The 19,605-nt window shown below is 52.8% G+C and overlaps 1 protein-coding gene across 1 annotated transcript; it reads left to right on the forward strand.

Annotated features, from left to right (window-relative positions):
• Window positions 1-542: 542 nt before the first annotated feature.
• On the forward strand, window positions 543-18,535 carry RHOBTB2 (Rho related BTB domain containing 2). Its single transcript, XM_016211731.2, has 10 exons — window positions 543-866; window positions 4,965-5,166; window positions 5,845-5,948; window positions 6,468-6,653; window positions 7,583-8,604; window positions 8,879-8,997; window positions 11,078-11,228; window positions 15,761-15,849; window positions 16,648-16,753; window positions 17,956-18,535. Exons 2-10 carry the CDS (start codon window positions 4,975-4,977, stop codon window positions 18,168-18,170), a joined length of 2,184 nt encoding a protein of 727 aa, XP_016067217.2. The 5' UTR covers window positions 543-866; window positions 4,965-4,974; the 3' UTR covers window positions 18,171-18,535.
• The last annotated feature ends 1,070 nt before the right edge of the window (window positions 18,536-19,605 follow it).

A 19,605-nucleotide genomic window follows, 5' to 3' on the forward strand; every position in this document is an offset into this window, starting at 1 on the left:
GTCCAGGGGGGGGGGTGTGTTTTTGTTTTGCGCCTCACCAGGTAGAGAGAAGGGCGCGACCCAGCAACAGGGGGAGTCGAGACTACTCGCGCCGGGTCCCTCCGGGAGGGGAGACAAAGGGAGGGAAGAGGGGAGCGAGGGAGCGGCGCGTGGGCGGGGCCCGGGTCGCCGGGGCTCCCAATCCCCTTCTTTCCCCGCCCCCCAGCCCTTTCCACCAACGGCGCGCCGCGGTGGGCGGTGCCTGTCACGCACCCTTCTGGTGCGATTCATCACCCCCTCCCCCGTGTTTTCTCGGGTTCCTCTCTCTCACTCTCTCTTTTTTTTTCCCCCCTTTCCTTTTTTTGTGAATGAAAGAAGGAGGTCGCGAGCGGTCGCCGGGACTGCAGCGCTAGGCGTCTCGGCGGCCGCGCCTTCGGAGCCGGCCGGGCCTCGCCCCCGTCTCCGCTCCTGCGCGCCGCCTCCAGCCCGGCTGCCCGAGGACCCGCGGCGGCGGCGGCGGCGGCGGCGCGGCCCAGCCGCCCGAGGTCGGGGCGGCCGCGCGCAGCCCGGGTCCCGCGCGCCTCCATGACATTGGGCGCCCGGGGCGCGGGCGATGCTGATCCGGAAGAGGCGATGGCTGCAGTGGCGCGCGCGCGGCCGCTCCGGGCCCGCCGACCTGCCCCGGCTGCCCCGGCGGAGTTTCTGATCTAAAGCGCCAGGGCCCGGAGCCTGTAGCGGGAGCAGCAACAGCAGCAGCAGCTCGGCGGCGCTGGCATCGTCCTAACTTGCACGCGCGGAGTGACCCCAGACATTTCACTAAAATGAGCGTGCTTAGCAGGAAGAGATGTGTTCCTTACACTAGAAATCACCCCGTCACATGTAGTGGTGTAAGTAAATGATTAATTTCTATTATGGCCGGGTTGCAAGCAGCCTCTGGGAACGCGCCGCTTCGCCCTCCTGCGCCCTCCCGGCCCTGTGTGCGCCCCTCCTGACTTCCCCTGGGCTCCCACTCTTCCCTGGGCGGTAGTTTCAGCGGCTGGGGTCTTAGGTGGCGGGGGACTAGTCTTTTCCGGGTTTTTCTAGGGAAAGGAAGACGACTTGATTGCCTTGATGTGTGGAGGCCTTCCCCCTTCCCTCTTTAAAATTATTTTTATTTTGTGTGTGTGTGCAGAGCAGCGTGTCAGGAAAAACGGTCCAGAGTGGTGCAAATGTTTCCTTTAAAAACCAACGGGATTTGGGTGCTTTGCCTGTCCTTCCAGAGATGTTTATTTCAACCCAACTCCATTGCAGTCTGTGCATCTGAGTTCTGGCAAACTACTGGGAGAAATCCTTGGCATTGTTTGAGAAAGCTTAGTCTGGTTAGGCTTGCATTTTTGTTAATATGGTCATTCAAAATCCCTTTGGGCCTTGCTGACCACTGGATCTTCAGTGGGACTCATCTCTCGGTCTCCCTTCATATTACAATGTCAGAGACTCTGGTGGGAGCCTCCTTTAATTCTAAGGCCACCCTCTCCGCTCATCTCTTCCCTATCCAGCCTTCCCACCCATCCTCCTTTATTTTTACCTTCATTTGTAGGATATTCCTCTCCTTCGCATTTTGTAAGATGTGGGGTGTGGGATATTGGTTGCTAGGAGACAAGCCAGGCTCCCAGGGAGATTCTGTCGTTTCCTTGACAACCAGACTAGGGCAGCCGCAGATGAACAAGCCTCCTATCAGCTGTTAGGGAGAAAGGGGGACTTTTCTGAGCTCTGCAAAGAGTGTTTGTAGGGGTGTGGGGGTGGGACTGGGAGCTGGTGAGGGTTGTAGATAATCTGAGCACACCTTGCTTTTTGGTCTGCCCTAAGTACAAAGAGCTGGGAGAGCAGTAGGCGAGAGGCTGTTTTGGGAAAGGGAACAGGGATCATGGGACCAAGTGGGGAGGGAGCATTTAGGTGACTCTAGGATCACTGAGGGACAGGGATGAATTGCGTGTTGTGATGCCAGGGAAGGGTGGCATGGAAGCTGTAATTTATGGAGGTTGTTACTCAGGAGTCTCAGAAGGCATGGGGATGAGGCAATTTGTGCAGAAAAGTCAAGAGTCATTGAAGGAGAGAGTGCCAGAAGGAAATGGGAAGTTGACAAGCTCATTGAGTGGATTATATCATCATACATCATCAATGATACAGTAAAGTAGCAATATTTTAGAGCAAAAATCACATTATTGCTGGGGTGGCACGCTATCTTTGTTTAAGACTGGCCTGATGAGACTAAAAGTTCTGCTGACTTAATTGGGCCAGGCTGTATTGTAAAGAGCGATATAATTACACATATAGATATGTAATTTAGCATTATATAATCCCACATTACATAAGAAGGCAAGGACCTCCTTTCAGCCCAGCCTCTACTGGCACAAATTCACCAAGATTCAGGAGACTTTCTTCCAAAGCCCTCATACCCATTTTCCAGAAGGACAGACACACAGAGAAGTGGAGTGATTTGCCCTTTCCTAGATATGATAATGAAGTTTAGCAGTCCAGGCAGTTGGGATGGGTGGAGGGGGTGGGAATGATGAAAATAGGGAGAAAGTGGAAGGAGTGGTAGGGGAAGGATGGGGAGAGGTGGTCCAGTCTGAGCAGCAACCAGCAGGTCTGGTGTCTAAACTCACAGCACAGCGTGTGCCACTCTCCTACTTGGGTGGCTGTCCCTACTTTACCCTAGACGTGCATAAGGCACTTTAAACTCAAGTGTTTCTGACTCGCAATTCCACATTATGTAAAGATCACACTGTCTTTACAACACAAATGGTGAGGATCTTTATGGCCATGATGATCTGGAAAGGGAAACCCAGCCTCGAGGGGACTGATATAAAGTTTGGACCAAAAGCAGGAAGATGACCTGCTGGGATTCGTGCTGGTAGCCTTGCTTATGCACTTGTGCGTGAGGGTTTTAATCATAAACTTGCTGATCTTGGACCAGCTCTGCTCTGCTGTTCTGGCATCCTCCCCGCTATCAAGATGCTCCTGGACTTAAGAACTGAGCCTCCTCCTCTGTGCCTCCTCACCGCCCCCCCAATCTAAATTTGAGAAAGAAGTTCTACTGGCTAGTGGGTTTTGTTTTTCTCCTATAGCTGTGTATATGTGTTCTATCTCTTTTGTTCTTCAATTGATACAACAGAAACCACAACCCAGAGGATTCCTCCCAGCTGCCTGCTTCAGTCCAGGAGACGTCAAAGTAGGGTTCCTGGGCCTCAGCTCAGGAGAGATCAGGGAGGAGGCAGCATGATGATTAAAATAAAGGCTGCCTGCTAGGGAGGTAAGAGGGGGGTGGAGGAGGGAGAGGATGATGCAGACAGTTACCCTGGAAACGGGAGGGACCTGCATGGAGACCCTTGTTGTTTGGGGTCCAGATCCTGTAAAATTCCAAGAAGGAGGAGGCACTTGTCTCATTGAGAAGTCCTTGCTGCACATTTTGCTTAGGTTGCTGAGATGCATCCACTTGTTCCTTGGATATCTGGGCTCCGCATTCCTGCATGCTGGCATCCAGTTACAGCCCGGCAGGAACCGAGCTGCTCTGTTGCTGCCGGTGGCCTGGCTCTCCGGCTGGGTGGCTCAGCAGTGAGAGCACCTGGGCAGCCTCCAGGACTCCTCTGATCTCAGCCTTCCTTGGCCTAGGAAGGATTTCTCCAGCTTGCTCCAGCCCCCAGCGGACTTCATTCACACAGGGCATGTGAGCAGGGGCGGACCAATAACACTGACCAAACGAAGGCCTAATAATAATAATGCCTGCCTTGCCCCAGCTTCCACGAGGATGGTGCCAGCAGGGAGGGTGCCAACGAAAGCCCCCTCAAGCCAAGGGCCCCTCCTGGTGACAGCTTTTTAAACACTGACATGACATTTTGATTACAGAAGGTCCTTCTGATTGTTAATTTGAGCCATCCCTTCCTGAGGATGGACAAACCACGTCCTCTCTGCCCAACACAGAAGGAAAGTGAGGCAAACGTTTGCCCAGAAATTCAGGTCCGTTTCTGACCCTGCGCTCCCTCCCCCCAGCTACCTCATTACCCTTGCAGCCAATTCAGGGAGCATTCTTATAGGAGTGTCAGGTGTCTGGGGGCTTCCAGCCTGAGACTTCTCCCTAGGAATGGGGGGTGCAGAAGGGGGTGTAACTCGCTCTCCCTGCGGGAGAGCATGGAGGACAGGCCTGGATAGGGGATGGCAAGGCCTATGGGCCATGGAGCATATAGTCATAGTCCCATGGTTACCCCCCGCCTCCATCTCAAAACTGGGCCTACAGCTGAGTGAGCCAGCCACACAGGCCACATGATAGACCCAGAGGAGGGATGGGAGGCCTGTGGGCTGCTCAGGTGCATCCAGAAGCCTCCCCACCCAGAGAGGTTGGGAGGAAAATCTCTGGCATCTCCATCAAGGGAACTGGGGGCTTGGAATCCACAACCAGAGGAGAGAGGGCAAGGTGGAGGCCAGGAGAGCTGCCTCCCAGCTCTGACAAGTCCATTAAATTTTAAAGTGGCCCTGCCCTTGGGCGTGCTGGGAAGGGGTGGGGACCTGGCCCTGACTCTGCTTCTCTCAGCTATTTGTTGTTCTGCTGCCACAGCCCTGCCGCGGGAGGAGAGTGGGTGATGAGCGAGCTTCTTGGGCAGACTCTCCTCTTTCTGGGAGCGAGGGGACAGGTGCTGGGCAGGCTCTACCTGGGGTTCTCTCATGGGCTCCTCCATCCAGAAGCCCCGTTGGAGGATGGTGGCAACCAGAGGGAGACAAGTGGTTCATCCGGTAGAAAGGGTCCTCTCAGCCTGAATGGGCTCCTGGCTCCTTGGGCTCCTGCAGAGCTACTGCCCAGAAAGCTGCCCACTCCTTTCTCTTCCTCTCTGCTCAAATGCTGGAAGAAGGGGCGGCCCTGGCCAAGGAGAGCTGCTGGCCCTGGCCCTGGCCCTGGCCCTCTGGGACCTGGTGTGCGAAGCCGTTTTGACCGCTTCTCTCCTCTCCCTCAGGTCCCAATTAATGGATTCTGACATGGATTATGAAAGGCCAAACGTAGAGACCATCAAGTGTGTTGTGGTGGGGGACAACGCCGTGGGCAAGACCAGGCTCATCTGTGCCCGGGCCTGCAATGCCACCCTCACCCAGTACCAGCTGCTTGCCACCCATGTGCCCACAGTTTGGGCCATCGACCAGTATCGAGTGTGCCAGGAGGTAAGGCTGCAAGGCCACTGGGCAGGGGTGCATACCATGCCTCTGGGCTTCTTCCAAAGCCCTTGCTTGGTGTCTCCAACCCTGGCCTGTGCTGAGCTCACAGAAGCCCCGTGGGGGTAGGTAGGGCGGCTGAAGAGGAAGGAGCCCTGGAGAGAGGGCTGAGGAGAGCCCACCCCAGTGTGTGTGTGGGGTTCCTCCACCGTTTGTGTCTTGTATGACTGACCTGATGCCTGGGCACAGCATCTTGTGCAGTTACAGCCCCAGTAATGGGGAGCAGTAGGGGGTGGGCTGGGGTGGGGGTTTGGAGAGATGAGAGCTGAGAGAAAGAAAGAAACGGCTAGCTGATACCAAAAGGTCAGAGGCTTCTAAACAGGTGATCTGCAGGTGAAGCTGGAAACAGGGTAGGCTCCCTGAGGGATACTTTCCACGCCCATGACCGGCTGCCCTCTTAGAGTCTCTTTCCTCGTGGTCAGCTTGGAGGATGCCCTTGTTACTGAGTCTATGGAGACGGCACCAGATAAAAGTGTTGTGTGGGACACACGGGGCAGTGCTACCTCCTCCTCTCCACTCATCATGCTGCCAGGATCCTTGGGGGTGGGCTGGCACCACCCTGAGCTGCCACGCAGGGACCCCAAGAGCTCTTGCCTTTGAGTTAATTGCATTCTGTCTCCCCCACAGGTTCTGGAACGCTCCCGAGATGTGGTAGATGATGTCAGCGTCTCCCTGCGCCTCTGGGACACCTTTGGAGACCACCACAAAGACCGTCGATTTGCTTATGGGAGGTAGGGAAGCCTCTGCTGCTTGAAGGGAGGCCAGGGGTGGGTTTCCCAAAGAACAGAGCAACTCTGAGATATTCTGACTGAGAGGAAGGAGTAGAGCAGGCAGGACTGGCAGATCCTCACAGGGGAGGCAGCCTGGAGGTGAGAAGAAGGGGTTTGGAGTCAGGAGGCCTGGTTTCAGTCCTAGCCCTGCTGCCGACTAGTTCTGTGACTTTGGGCAATTAGGGGAACTATTCAGAGATGATTTTTCTTAGCCTCAGGATGGTAAAAATTGTATTTTCTAACAAGATAGCCATGAGGTCAAAATGAGAGTCTTTGAAAGCTCTAAAACACAAAATAAAAGGTACATAAATTAGAGGTACTGTTATTATACATTTTGGGTAAGATCATGTGAACAGATCATATGACAGATGTGGGACTGTCATGTAGGGGTGGGATAAGAATGCTTGTTGTCCCTTGTTCCAGGGGCAAGTAATCTACTGCTAGCTTTCTCCACCCCTAACCTCACTCTCCCACCCCCAGGTCCGACGTGGTGGTTCTGTGCTTCTCCATTGCCAACCCTAATTCCCTTCACCATGTCAAGACCATGTGGTACCCAGAGATTAAGCACTTCTGCCCCCGAGCACCTGTCATCTTGGTGGGCTGCCAGCTGGACCTGCGCTATGCTGACCTGGAGGCTGTCAATAGGGCCAGGCGACCCTTGGCTAGGTAGGGATGCTGGTGCCTAGGAAGGGGCAATGAGGAAGACAGAGGGAGAGGGTATGTGTCTCTAGCACTCTCTGCTCAGCCCTGAGGGAATCCACTTAGCCTTACATCTCTCCCTTCATTTGTAACAAGTCCATGTAGGGAGCCAACAAGAGTGTTCAGTCTTTCATTTACTCCACCCATCTATTCATTTGCTCATCTATTCATTTATCTCTCACACACTGTGTTGGTAATACTGGACTAAGCAGGACGAGAGAAGGAGAGAGGCAGTCTTTGCGTGAAAGGAGCTTATAATCTTGCTGGGAGATGAACTTCATATGAGAACATGTTAAAAAACAATATGGAGCCCTAGCTGGTTTTGCTCAGTGGTTAGAGTGCCAGCCTGTGGACTGAAGGGTCCCAGGTTTTCGATTCCGGCCAAGGGCATGTACCTCAGTTGCAGGCTCTATCCCTGGCCCTGATTGGGTGGGAGGCGACCAGTCGATGTGTTTCTCTCACTTTGATGTTTCGCTCTCGCTCTCTCTCTCCCTTCCACTTTCTCTGAAAAGCAATGGAAAAAATATCCTCGAGGGAGAATTAAAAAAAAAAAAAATGCGGAAAACTGCCTGCTGACTGCCAGAGAGGGAGTTAGTGCTAACTCTACTTTGGGCTGGGGAAATCTCTGGGGCCTGACAGATACTGAAGGCTTCCTGGAAGAGGAGGGGATTGGAGGTAGGCCTTGAAGGACTGGTAGGATTTGGTCAGACAGAAGAGAAAGGGCAGAGATTCATTAGAATTGAGCTGGGCGGGAGTGGGGCCAGGAACATAGATCCTGAACAGAGACTCTCCCCACCCCCAAGCCTGGTGAGTGGGCAGGCCCTAGGGACCTGCCACTCCCTGTCCCCCACCCTCCCCCACCAACATGACTTTGCTTTGCCCTCTTGAACGTCCAGGCCCATCAAGCCCAATGAGATCCTTCCCCCCGAGAAGGGTCGGGAGGTGGCCAAGGAGCTGGGCATCCCCTACTATGAGACCAGCGTGGTGGCCCAGTTCGGCATCAAGGACGTCTTTGACAACGCCATCCGGGCGGCGCTCATCTCCCGCCGCCACCTCCAGTTCTGGAAGTCCCACCTCCGCAACGTGCAGCGGCCCCTGCTGCAGGCGCCCTTCCTGCCCCCGAAGCCCCCTCCCCCCATCATCGTGGTGCCGGACCCCCCCTCCAGCAGCGAGGAGTGCCCCGCCCACCTCCTGGAGGACCCGCTGTGCGCGGACGTCATCCTGGTGCTGCAGGAGCGGGTGCGCATCTTTGCCCACAAGATCTACCTCTCCACCTCCTCCTCCAAGTTCTACGACCTGTTCCTCATGGACCTGAGCGAGGGGGAGCTGGGGGGCCCCTCGGGGCCAGGGGGCCCCCGCCCGGAGGACCCCCGGGCTCCCCCGGATCAGTACCACCACCACCACCACCACCACCACCACGGCCGGGAGTTCCTGCTGCGCGCCGCCAGCTTCGACGTGTGTGAGAGCCTGGAGGACGGTGCGGGCGCCGGGCCCGCTGGGCTCCGGGCCTCCACCAGCGACGGCATCTTACGGGGCAACGGCACGGGGTACCTGCCTGGCAGAGGCCGGGTGCTGTCTTCCTGGAGCCGAGCTTTTCTAAGTATCCAGGAGGAGATGGCAGAAGATCCACTGACCTACAAATCCAGACTGATGGTGGTGGTAAAAATGGACAGTTCCATCCAGCCGGGGCCCTTCCGGGCCGTCCTCAAATACCTGTACACGGGGGAGCTGGACGAAAACGAGCGGGACCTCATGCACATCGCCCACATCGCCGAGCTGCTCGAGGTCTTCGACCTGCGCATGATGGTGGCCAACATTCTCAACAATGAGGCCTTCATGAACCAGGAGATCACCAAGGCCTTCCACGTGCGCCGGACCAACCGGGTGAAGGAGTGCTTGGCAAAGGGCACCTTCTCAGGTAGGGACTGGGCTTAGGAACTCGTAGCCAGAAGGCGGAGGGGTGCCCTCCCAGTAGCCTTCCGAGGAGCCCAGGTTGGTCCCGTTAGCACTCCGCGGCTGACGTCCTGGAGGTGTGTTGGCTCTGCCTGGAGTCGGAGAGTGGTCGCATAGGGCTTCCCAGCTGCGGCTTCGGAGGGAAGCGTGTTGTCTGGGTGCAGTGCTGACCCTTGGGGTTGGTTGTCCCACATTCTTTCACCACACCCTCATGTGATGCTTCGTCTCCTCCCGGACAGATGTGACCTTTATCCTGGATGATGGCACCATCAGCGCCCACAAGCCCTTGTTGATTTCTAGCTGTGACTGGATGGCTGCCATGTTTGGGGGGCCGTTTGTGGAGAGTTCCACCAGGGAGGTAAGCCTGGCCGGGGGACCTAGACTCTTGGCATCTGAGACCTCTGTCATTTAATGGTGCTTTCTTCAGCGTTCACTGTGTGCTAACCAGTGAGTGGTGGGCCTGAGGGAGGTTTATGAGATGGTTCCCATAGCCAAGGATTTTACTATAAACCTGGATGGAATTATAATAATATCTTGACTTTGTCGTTTAGAAAGCACTTTCAATACATTATCTCAGGTCACCTCATGCATGACTCCTGTACATGGCTTAGCATTCCCACTTTATACATAAGGGAAGCGAGGCCCTAAAAAGTTAATGACTCGTGCAAAGTTGTCTAAGTGGAAAGGAGGGGCTAGAACTTGAACTTAGGACCTCTGTTTCTTTGTACCTTGCTTTCTCCCTGACACATGTGAAACAACTAGAAAAAAGTTCAGGGTGTCCCAGGCTGAACCCAGCAGTGTTTTCAAACGTCAGTTTTATTATTGAGGCATGCTGAACATGACAGCAGATCAGGACGAGATTGCCATTGAAAAGATAAATTGTTACACTCAGCTCTAATAAGCAATGACATGCACAGCGGGGTGGGGTGGAGTAGAGCACCAGGGTTGATCAGGGGACAGACAGAGCAAGGGGCACTGTGGGCTACAGCCTTTATTGTGGTTTCCCTGGGAACGAAGGGAAGGGAGAGGCAGAGAAAGCTCTCAGTTTGCTGGTTCGAATAATTTCAGCAGGCTCTGGGGCATAGGGACTGTCCTTAGTCACCTGGCCTGGGTGATTAGGGCAGGTGAATAGTGGCTAGGAGGGAGAGCTGATGAAGGAGGTGGTAGGGGTGTGGATTCTGGATTGGTAGGTTTGCACACAAAAGGCGCGCTTGTAGGTGATTTCTGTTACTGTCCCTAGGAGTTGGCTAACCCTGGGAGGGGGGCAGTCCCTCCCGGGTCAGCAAGGCTCCAGATGTCAAAGCATGAAAATACAGAAAATAAAAAGAAATGCTTTCCCTCTGATTACGGCCATTCCAACTCACCTTAGGCATAGAGAGTGTCAACAGAGTTGGAAGGGGCCTATCAGTGTGTCCGTAGAGATACTCTCTTAAGCCTGTTCTTGGCATTCTCCCAGCTAAGCAGAGTAGCCTAGGCCATGGCCCTTGGTTTTCTCCATCTTCTCTGAACTTCTGTAACATTAATTATTCATTAACTCAGCCTTGCTGTTAACAAGGTACTACTTTGTGCAGCTGCTTAAAGTGCTGAATGTCCACACACAGTTTTCCCAACTGGTCTGTGATGTCCTGAGTGCGGGGACTAGGTCTTTACTTCTGCCAAGTGCTCCCTCAGCCAGTGCTGGCCCCTTAGTAAGTACTCACCAAGTACCTGAATGAAAAACCGGACTAAGAACAATGCAGCACCTCCCTGCGACACAGAATAGGAATTTCCTAGGAGCTCTGGGAAGGAAGCCCTTACAGAAGAAAAGCTAAGCGGAGGGTTGAGCTTTGATCCTTGAAGCGGGCTGGGATATGCTAAGTGAGAGACTAGGAACTCTGAAGCCCCAGGGTCAGCCAGCCCTGAGCTCTTTAGTACCATAGAAGCAGCTTCAAAGCTCTAGCTGATTCCAGCACGGCCTGAGAGACTTGCGTCTCATGAGAAAGCAGTTTTTGAAGCAGCGCTGCTCAGAGGAGTCCTGGAGGCCCAAAGTAGCGGCTTCGGGAAGCCAGCTGATGTTGGCTTGATCATGCTCTATTCCACTTGCGCTGCTCCCTGCAGGGTCGGGAAGGGGCAGGGTGTAGGTTTAGGTGATCGGAAGGACTCCTTCCGGCATCTTCCAAGCCAGAATGGCTTTGGAAGGATGCCAGTGAGAATCCAGGTCCTATTAAAAGCTGTTAGAGCCCTGCTCACTGGTGCTGCCAGCCGATGGGCTTAGCACAGGGTGTCTTTCTGGGAGACAGGCCTATGGGTGCTCCTCAGCAGGTACAGGGGCAGCACAGGGGTGGCTCCCTGCTTGGGGGAGACCGGCTGCGTGCGCCAGGGCTTTCTGAGTTTCTCAGAACCGAGCGACTCTTTTCGTAGCCCCGGCCCTCACTGCGGCTGCTGCCCTCCCCCTGCAGGTGGTGTTTCCTCACACGAGCAAGAGCTGCATGCGGGCGGTGCTGGAGTACCTGTACACGGGCATGTTCACCTCTAGCCCCGACCTGGACGACATGAAGCTCATCATCCTGGCTAACCGCCTCTGCCTGCCACACCTGGTCGCCCTCACAGGTAACCATGCGGGGAGCCTGCAGGAGTGGTGACTTCTCTCACCTGTCTCCTCCTTGGGGATAGACCGCGAGCACCAAGGGACCCGAATCCGTACAGGGAAGCATGGTGATGCGTATTGGGGTTGGGTGGGGACACAGATGTGAAGAAGTGTGTGTGAGAAAGATGCTCGATGGGGTCGCCGGTGGGTCATCTCCAAAGGTGAGTTCCACCCAGCAAAATGGTGTCCAGGAGGTGACAGCGCCTGCCTGGTGTTCCATCAGCTGGCTTCACTCAAGCCTGCCTGAGAGGCCAGAAAGGGTCGGGTACAACGCCACCTTTCTACCCTGGTCCCCCGCCCTCTCCGTGTTGTTTGGTCACATAGCTGTGCTTTCCTTCCTGTTTATTCCTCTCCTCTCCTCCCTTCTCTCTTCCACCTTCATTTTCTCTGTCTTCTTCCAGAAACAGACAATGAACATTGACCCGCCACTCCTAATTCCTTGAAAAGATTGTGAGAGCTGGAGCTCAGCTTTTATTTTACTTAGTTATTATTTTTTATTTTTTAATTCTTACCCAAGGATTTTTTTTTTTTTATTGATTTTAGAGAAAGAAGGAGGGGGAAAGAGAGAGAGAGAGAAACATCAATGTGAGAGAGAAACATCGATTGGTTGCCTCCTGTATGCTCTCTGATGGGGGATTGAACCCACAACCCATGTATGTGCCCTGACCGGGAACCAAACCCACAACTTTTTGGTGTATGGGACAACGCTCCAACCAAGTGGGTCACCTGGCCAGGGCTGGAGCTCAGCTTTTATTTTATTTTATTTTTAATATATCTTTATTGATTTCAGAGAGAGGAAGGGAGAGGGAGAGAGAGAGAGAGGTAGAGAGAGAGAGAGAGAGAAACATCAGTGATGAGAGAGAGTCATTGATAGGCTGCGTCCTGCACTCCTCTACTGGGGATCAAGCCCGCAACCCGGGCATGTGCCCTGACTGGGAATTGAACCATGATCTCCTGGATCCTAGGTCAATGCTGAACCACTGAGCCACGCCCAGCGGGGCTGGAGCTCAGCTTTTAGAAGGGACCAACCTTAGGGGCCTCAGATGGAGCAGGGACTGAGGCAAGAAGGAAGCCAAGCAGCAGGCAGTCAGGTCCAAGGGGCTGGAAGGAGAAATGGCGCTATCCAGACCCAGAGAGTCTGGGGCCAGCCATGCAGGCAGACAGACAGCTCCTGATGATACTGGAATTGGAATTTGTGTGATATTGGTGTTGGTGTTGGTACCTATGCTGGTGTTGGTATCAGGGTTGTATTCTTCAGCAGGTAGACTGACGGGCAGAGAGCAGGGCCTCTGATACTGAGTTGAGGTTCAGGGAAGTCCTCAGTGTCAGGGCTGCTGGGGCCCTGGGCAGATGACCAAATTTGAGACTCAGGTATAAAGGAAACATCAGTCTTATGATGAGAAATGGTTACAAGGTGGGGCTTGGTCGTAGAAAGAAGGCAGAATCATTGACCTGAACCAGCTGTTAAGTGCTGAGCCTGCAGAGGGAGTCCAGGGCCCCAGCTGGGGACACAGAGGGCGTAAGGGCAGGGAAATGAGAGAGAGGCTTCTAAAGATCACAGCTGTAACAGCATGTCATGCACGCTGTCCATGGAAAGGGGTGCCATCTGCCCAGAGCACATAAAGCTGTCCCAACCCTTGGACCAAGTAAGTCAAGTTTAGAAAGACTATCTCCAAAGAAATGACTCAAAGGAAAAAAGTATATAAAGGTGCTTCTATGAGTTTGCTTTATTATGGCAGGCAATCAAAGACAAGTCAAATACGCACCATTGGTTAAGCACACATGGGTGATTTTCATGACGTAGCTGTTAAAAATGTTTAACGGCACTGATGCATGAAGAGGCTCATAGAAAATAATGTTGAATGACTTTTCCCATGAAGTGGTCTATGCACGCCAGAAAACATGGACAAAAATGTGTTGTACATATCTTGTCAAGGATCAGCAGAAAATGCTGGGTATGGTATAGTTGGTGATGCTTTCTGTTTTGTGGGATATGCTTTCTCTGAAGTTATAAATTCAAACTTAAAACTTTTTTGTTAAATACAATACAAATACACGTTATGTTCAGCTTAATGAACTATTATAAAGCAGAATGACCCATATCAGGAGCTAGAATCTTCCAGCCACACCAGAAGCCTCCCATCTGTCCCTTCCAATCACAGGCCTTCCCTCCTCTCCAGGAGTTACCACTTTGCCTATTAGTCTTTTGGGGGGTGGGTACTTTTTATGGCCTCACTTCCTTGTTCTTCATAGTTTTATCATCTAAGTGTGCATCCTTAAACACTATGGCATGGTTTTATTTTTTATATGCCTCTTAAGGTTTTTTAAATCTATAGGTACCTTGTTCATTAAAAAAAAATTTCCCACCCTGGCCAGTGTGACTCAGTTGGTTGGAGCATTGCCCTGTGCACCAAAGAGTCACAGGTTCGATTCCTGGTGAGGGTACATACTTGGGTTGCGGGTTTGTTTCCCGGTTGGGGTGCATATGGGAGGCAACTGATGGATGTTTCTCTCTCTCTCCCTTCCTCTCTCTCAAATCAATAAAAACATATCCTCAGGTGAGGGTTAAAAAAAAGAGAAAATGTTCCCTTGCAATTATTGGAAAAAACCCACTGATCTAGAAAATCTAGATTTTAGTTGATTGTATTTTTATAACGCACCGTATTTTCTATAAACCGGTTATTGGATATAGAGGCTAGATCACATGCACATTCAATTTTCTTTTAGTAAGAAAACTTAATAGGTTGTTTCTTTGCTTTTTTCTCTTTTCATGATGTTACCAGCCATTGTGTATCATTGCCTGGATCCATTAACTTATTAGGTGTGAAATGGTAATGCTCCAATTCAATCATTCCATCTTTGTTTATCTGTTGGAATACTTCTAAAAAGAGGAAAGCTTCCCCACACCTACTGTTTGGTTAACCAGTGATATAATTGACACAGGAAAGGCAGGTGAATGCTTGATTCTTTCCTTTTATCTACCAGGTGTCAAGATAAGTTTGTTTCCTATTATCCTCTCATCCTTTGAGGGTGACCAGTTAGGTTTGTTTTTTTAAAATATGTTTTTATCGATTTCAGAGAGAAGAAGGGAGAGGGAGAGATAGAAACCTCAATGATGAGAGCCATTGATCGGCTGCCTTCTGCACGCCCCCAACTGGGGATCGAGCCCGAAACCCGGGCATGTGCCCTGACCCGGAATTGAACCCCGATCGCCTGGATCCTAGGTCAATGCTCAACCCCCGAGCCACGCCTGGCTGGGCCGTTTTTATTTTTAAGTATTATTATGAGCCCTTAGATTTGAACATACTTGAGTTTCAAATGTTTGCATTTATCCTATTGAAGCTCAAATGCTGTACTGAACCTTTAACCAGTAGGAGTCTCTTCAAGCTGGCTCCGGAGTCTCTGGTTATATGGAATGACAAGATGTTCCAGGTTCCTTTGTGTTCATTTCCTGCCCCAGACCTGGAGCCAGCCGTTTCTCTATGAGATCCTGGTTTCCAAGAACTGGAAATGGCATTTCAAGGCTGCAGCCTGTGCACTAGGAATGCCCCTTGCAGCTGTGATGGCTGTTGTCACTGGGTCTTTTCCACGGACTGAGCTGGGAAATATATTTATATATATATATTTTTATTATTTTTATTTTTTAAAATATATCTTTATTGATTTCAGAGAGAGGACAGGAGAGGGAGAGAGAAATAGAAACATCAATGATGAGAGAGTCATTGATCGGGCAAAATATATTTATATTTGTAAAGATAAAAGACCTCAGTTTATACTGATACTGTTAAAATTCAGGAGTGCCCGGCCGGGCATGGCTCAGTGGTTGAGCATTGACCTGGGATCCAGGAGATCGGGGTTCGATACCCCGGCAGGGCACATGCCCGGGTTGCGGGCTCGATCAATGACTCTCTCATCATTGTTGTTTCTATTTCTCTCTCCCTCTCCTTTCCTCTCTCTGAAATCAATAAAGATATATTTAAAAAAAAAAAAAAAAATTCAGGAGTAAAAGCATTGGCTTTTTCAATGTAAAGGCTTTAACTTAAAATGCAACATTAGTACACAATTTGTTATAAAATTTAAACTAATACAAACAGCTAGGTTTCATTGGTAGTTCTAATTCATAGTTCTCAGCCAACCTGAGACTTCATACCCTCTCCTGGCAGTTTCAATGACTGATTCCATTGGGGGCTTTCATCCTAGGTGTATCAGACTATTTGGTGCAGCATATATAGCTTGAAAAAAATCCTCTTAGACAATAGTGATATTCTCCTTCACTTCCTACCCTATTCCACTGCAGTAGTCTTGCTCTAATTCCAGTTTCCTCACTGGTGGGAGCAGACTTAACTCGCCTGTGGCCTTTCCTGGGCCTGTTGGGACTTGCCCTTGGCCTTGATCTCTCTCTGCCCTACAGTAGGCCTCTGCTGGGGGAGTATAAGTGAGCACATGTCCACTCATGTGGTTCTTCAGCTGATTCCTGGCTGTGTGTGTGTCACAGAGCAGTACACAGTGACCGGGCTGATGGAAGCAACTCAGATGATGGTGGACATCGATGGGGACGTCCTTGTGTTCCTGGAGCTGGCTCAGGTATGATGTCAAGGGAAGGAATCTCTCCAACAGGCTCGACTCTGGGCTCTGTCTGCCCATCGGCAGCGCATGGGGAGGGGCTGGGAGGTGATGGGTAGGAAGGGAACCCATTGTCAGACTCAGTTCCCTGACTAGGTAGAGTCCCTCTTGTCCTCCAGGCCAGAGGTTACACCCTGACCTGCCAAGAGGAGAAGCTGGCATGGGGGCATGGGGCTGAGACTTCAGGCAACCATAGGGCAGGGGAGCGGACCCCAGCCTCATGTGTAGACGTGGTTGCTGCCTGCCCAAGGTCAGTGAAGGGACACTGAGGATGCCCTCTCTAAAATTAACTGCCCACCTTTTTATTCCCATGCAAACTAGCAAAATCTCCCACACCAGCCTTGAGAGTGTCAGAAATTCTACCATTAAAGACTAGTTCTGGAGTTAAAGCGTGGCAGATTCGAGGCTTGCGGACACACCTGGGAAAGCCAGCTCTAAGCCTAGTCGCCGGCACCTTAGTACACACTGCTTTGGCCCTCGATGGGGAAGGGAAGTACATCACCTGGAGTCAGATCTGAGGAGGTGGACCTGGTAGGAAGCCTCCACATGGGGCTAGGGGTTTCCATGGATGCTGGCACAGGACAGAGCCAATCAGACGCGGTCCCCTCACAGCGCTGTGCGGATGTGCCTCTCAGGTGGGCCCTTTCCCGCTCACTACAGAGCCTTTGCCCCTGAAGCTTCCGCTCTGACAGCAACTGGAGCAGTCTATGCTGACCCCGCCCTGGGTCCCAGCACAGGCGCCCTTCTGTGTTTCCCCAGTTCCACTGCGCCTACCAGTTGGCGGACTGGTGTCTCCACCACATCTGCACCAACTACAACAACGTGTGCCGCAAGTTCCCCCGAGACATGAAGGCCATGTCCCCAGGTGAGCATCCCCGGCAGGAACTGCTGATCCCACGCTTCACGTTGAAGGGGCCTCAGCTTGGGTCCAAATCTCTGACCTGACCCCAGGGCACTGGGAAGCTGCCAAAAATCCTTGGGCCTAACTTGACATTGCGGGAGGGGTGTAGCCTACAAAGTTGCATCCAGCCAAGCAGAAGGGGGCCCAAGAAAAGCACTGGTCTGGTGGGCAGGGCAGCAGGGACCTATGGCAACAACTCACTCCACCTGTCTGGGCTTCTGTGTCTCACAGGTATAAAGAGGATGTTGGACTATAGGTATTTTTTTTTTTTCCAGACTTCTTGGTGAGGCCTCTACACTAAGAACTACATTTTATATTGTGACCCAGTACCCATGTAGAAAAATACATAAATTGTCTGTAATTCTGCTCATGACCTGCTACACTGGTTTCACAGCCTAGGAATGGGCACAAGTCACAGCGTGGACAACATGAATCCCGATAGCCTCTGAGGTCCCTGGGGCTGTGCCTCTGCTTAATTAATATGTCAGGTCCTGGGGCCTAATAAGAACTGCACAGGTACCAGGGAGAGGTGTCCCTGGCCTTCCCGAGTTCCTGCCACTCAGTGTCCTTGAGGTCTTCACTGGACAACCTCCACTCCGCTGGGACCCTCCTCCCTGCTACCAGGTTGTCTCTGCACCCTTCCCATTCTCTCTCTTTCACCCTTCTAGCGTTTTCTTTCTAAGGCACAGCTCCAATCACACTCCCCTGATTCCAACCTTCCCACGGCCCCCTGCACCTTTCAGAATCAGTCCCAAGCCCTCAGCCTAGCCTTCTCCGTTCTGACCCTCCTGCTCCCCTCCAACGCCATGTCCCCCTTCCCCTCAGAACCTTAGCTCTGCCAGGTACCGCTGGCCCCCATGCAGCACCTGCTCCCTCCTTCATTCTTTGTCCCAGCCTATTTTATACCCAATACATTGGAAACTCCCATTGAGACCTTCCCATGGGACTTTGTTTAGGGAGCTCTGCAGCCAGACTGGGGGCTCTGTGAAGGCAGGGGCTTACACTTGTGGCCCCAGGGACTGGGATGTGTCCCCCACCGACAGGGCCAGCTGCAGGTCCCCAAGGCGTCGGGGTGGGGGTGGGTATCCCTGGACACCCTGCACATCCCAGTGCTCCCCCCTCCCCTTCGCTGCCTTCTAACCAAGCCCCACTGCATTCTGCTCCAGAAAACCAGGAGTATTTCGAGAAGCACCGGTGGCCACCGGTGTGGTACCTGAAGGAGGAAGACCACTATCAGCGGGCACGGAAGGAGCGGGAGAAGGAGGACTATCTCCACCTGAAGCGGCAGCCCAAGCGGCGGTGGCTGTTCTGGAACAGTCCCTCGTCACCGTCCCCTTCTGCCGCCTCCGCGTCCCCCTCTTCCTCCTCAGCCGTGGTCTGAGACGCTGCCACCCTCTCCTGACCCTGCTGCTCTTGTGTCCACCTGCCCTTGCTCCTCTGCTCTCTGCATCCCCCCCTCCACCTTCCAGGGACAAGGGGACCCACATAACCAGGACCCTAAGGGCCGGGCTGTTCTCACCAGGCAACATAGCTCAGCAGGAGAGGAGCCGGGCCTTGTGGATCGGCACAGGGACCCCCTTCAGAGGTCCCCAGTTCTGAAACAGGGCAGGGGACATCTCCTGGGAAGTGGGAGCAGGAAAGAGCTGAGAATACTGGCATCTTGTCCCTGGGTTGGAGAACCCTAGAGTCAAAGGGAAAACTTTTCCAGCCGTGAGAGCTATGGTCTGGGGAGGCAGCCCCCCTCCCCCCCCCGGTGAGTGGCAGTGCACAGGGAGGACCCTGCCTCTGTTGGCCATGTTTTTCCACCAGTGGACTTGAGCGTTGCAGACGTTTTGTGGGCATTTCCACATGGAGCCTACGCAGATCCTCACTGGAGAAGTCAGGGTAGACATTAAGCCTTCAGAGCGCAGCTCAAGGCTTCCACTCCTGGGTGCAGAGGCCACACGTGGGAAGGTTTGCCCTGTGCCGGCATGTCTCCCGGGGCGGTCAGCATCCAGGCCTGGTAAAGGGCGGTGGAGTTTGTTTAGCGCTCCAGGCCTAGAAGCAGGGCCTCTTGGTGCAATGGGAGACTTCTCCCTCCCCTCTCCTTCACCACTTCGAGACGGGAACCAAAGGAAACAGCTGGAACAGGGGGAAAGAAGGAAGGGGGTGATGGGGGTCTGGATTGGGGGTCTGGATGCAGCAATCCTGTGCTCCTCTGGGCTCTGCCCCCTGCCTCTAGTTAGCACGGCTTCTTATGGGGTGGGAAAAATTTAGGGGGGGAGGGGGAAGCAACAAAATCACCAACAGTAACACTCTAGCCTCTATCCCCTCAAAGAAAGAACAGAAAAAGACCCTATTATGGCTTACATTTTAATAAAACCAAACAGGGGCCCCCACGCTGAGAGAAAGTTTAGATTATAGTATTGTTTCCAGGGCCTATCAGGAAAGGACTGAGGATGGCCTGGCCTGCTGGCAGGCTGTGGGGCAGTATGAGTCCCATGCCTTCAGCCTGCTGGGATTGAGGGGGCGGGGGTGGGGTGGGGTGGGGATGGGAGGGACAGGGTGGCCTCAGGGTTTGAACATGGCATTAGATGATCACTGTTGCCCATCACGAGAATCAGGTTATCCTCACCTTCAGAGGTGACCCCACAGGATGTGTTTAGGAGGCAGGGTTGGGGTAAGGGTCAAGGGTCAGGAAAAAGGTCACTGACTTGGGAATAGGAATCTTGGTAATGAAGGATTAAAGGACAGGACCTCACTTAGTGCTGCTTGGGGTAAAAGGGAAGGAGAAAAGGGAGAACTGAGGAGGAGCAGCTCCAGCATCAGTCCGGAGA

The sequence above is a fragment of the Miniopterus natalensis genome, chromosome 4 (assembly GCF_054644295.1).
Source record: "Miniopterus natalensis isolate mMinNat1 chromosome 4, mMinNat1.hap1, whole genome shotgun sequence".
In the NCBI taxonomy this organism is placed as follows: Eukaryota; Metazoa; Chordata; class Mammalia; order Chiroptera; family Miniopteridae; genus Miniopterus; species Miniopterus natalensis.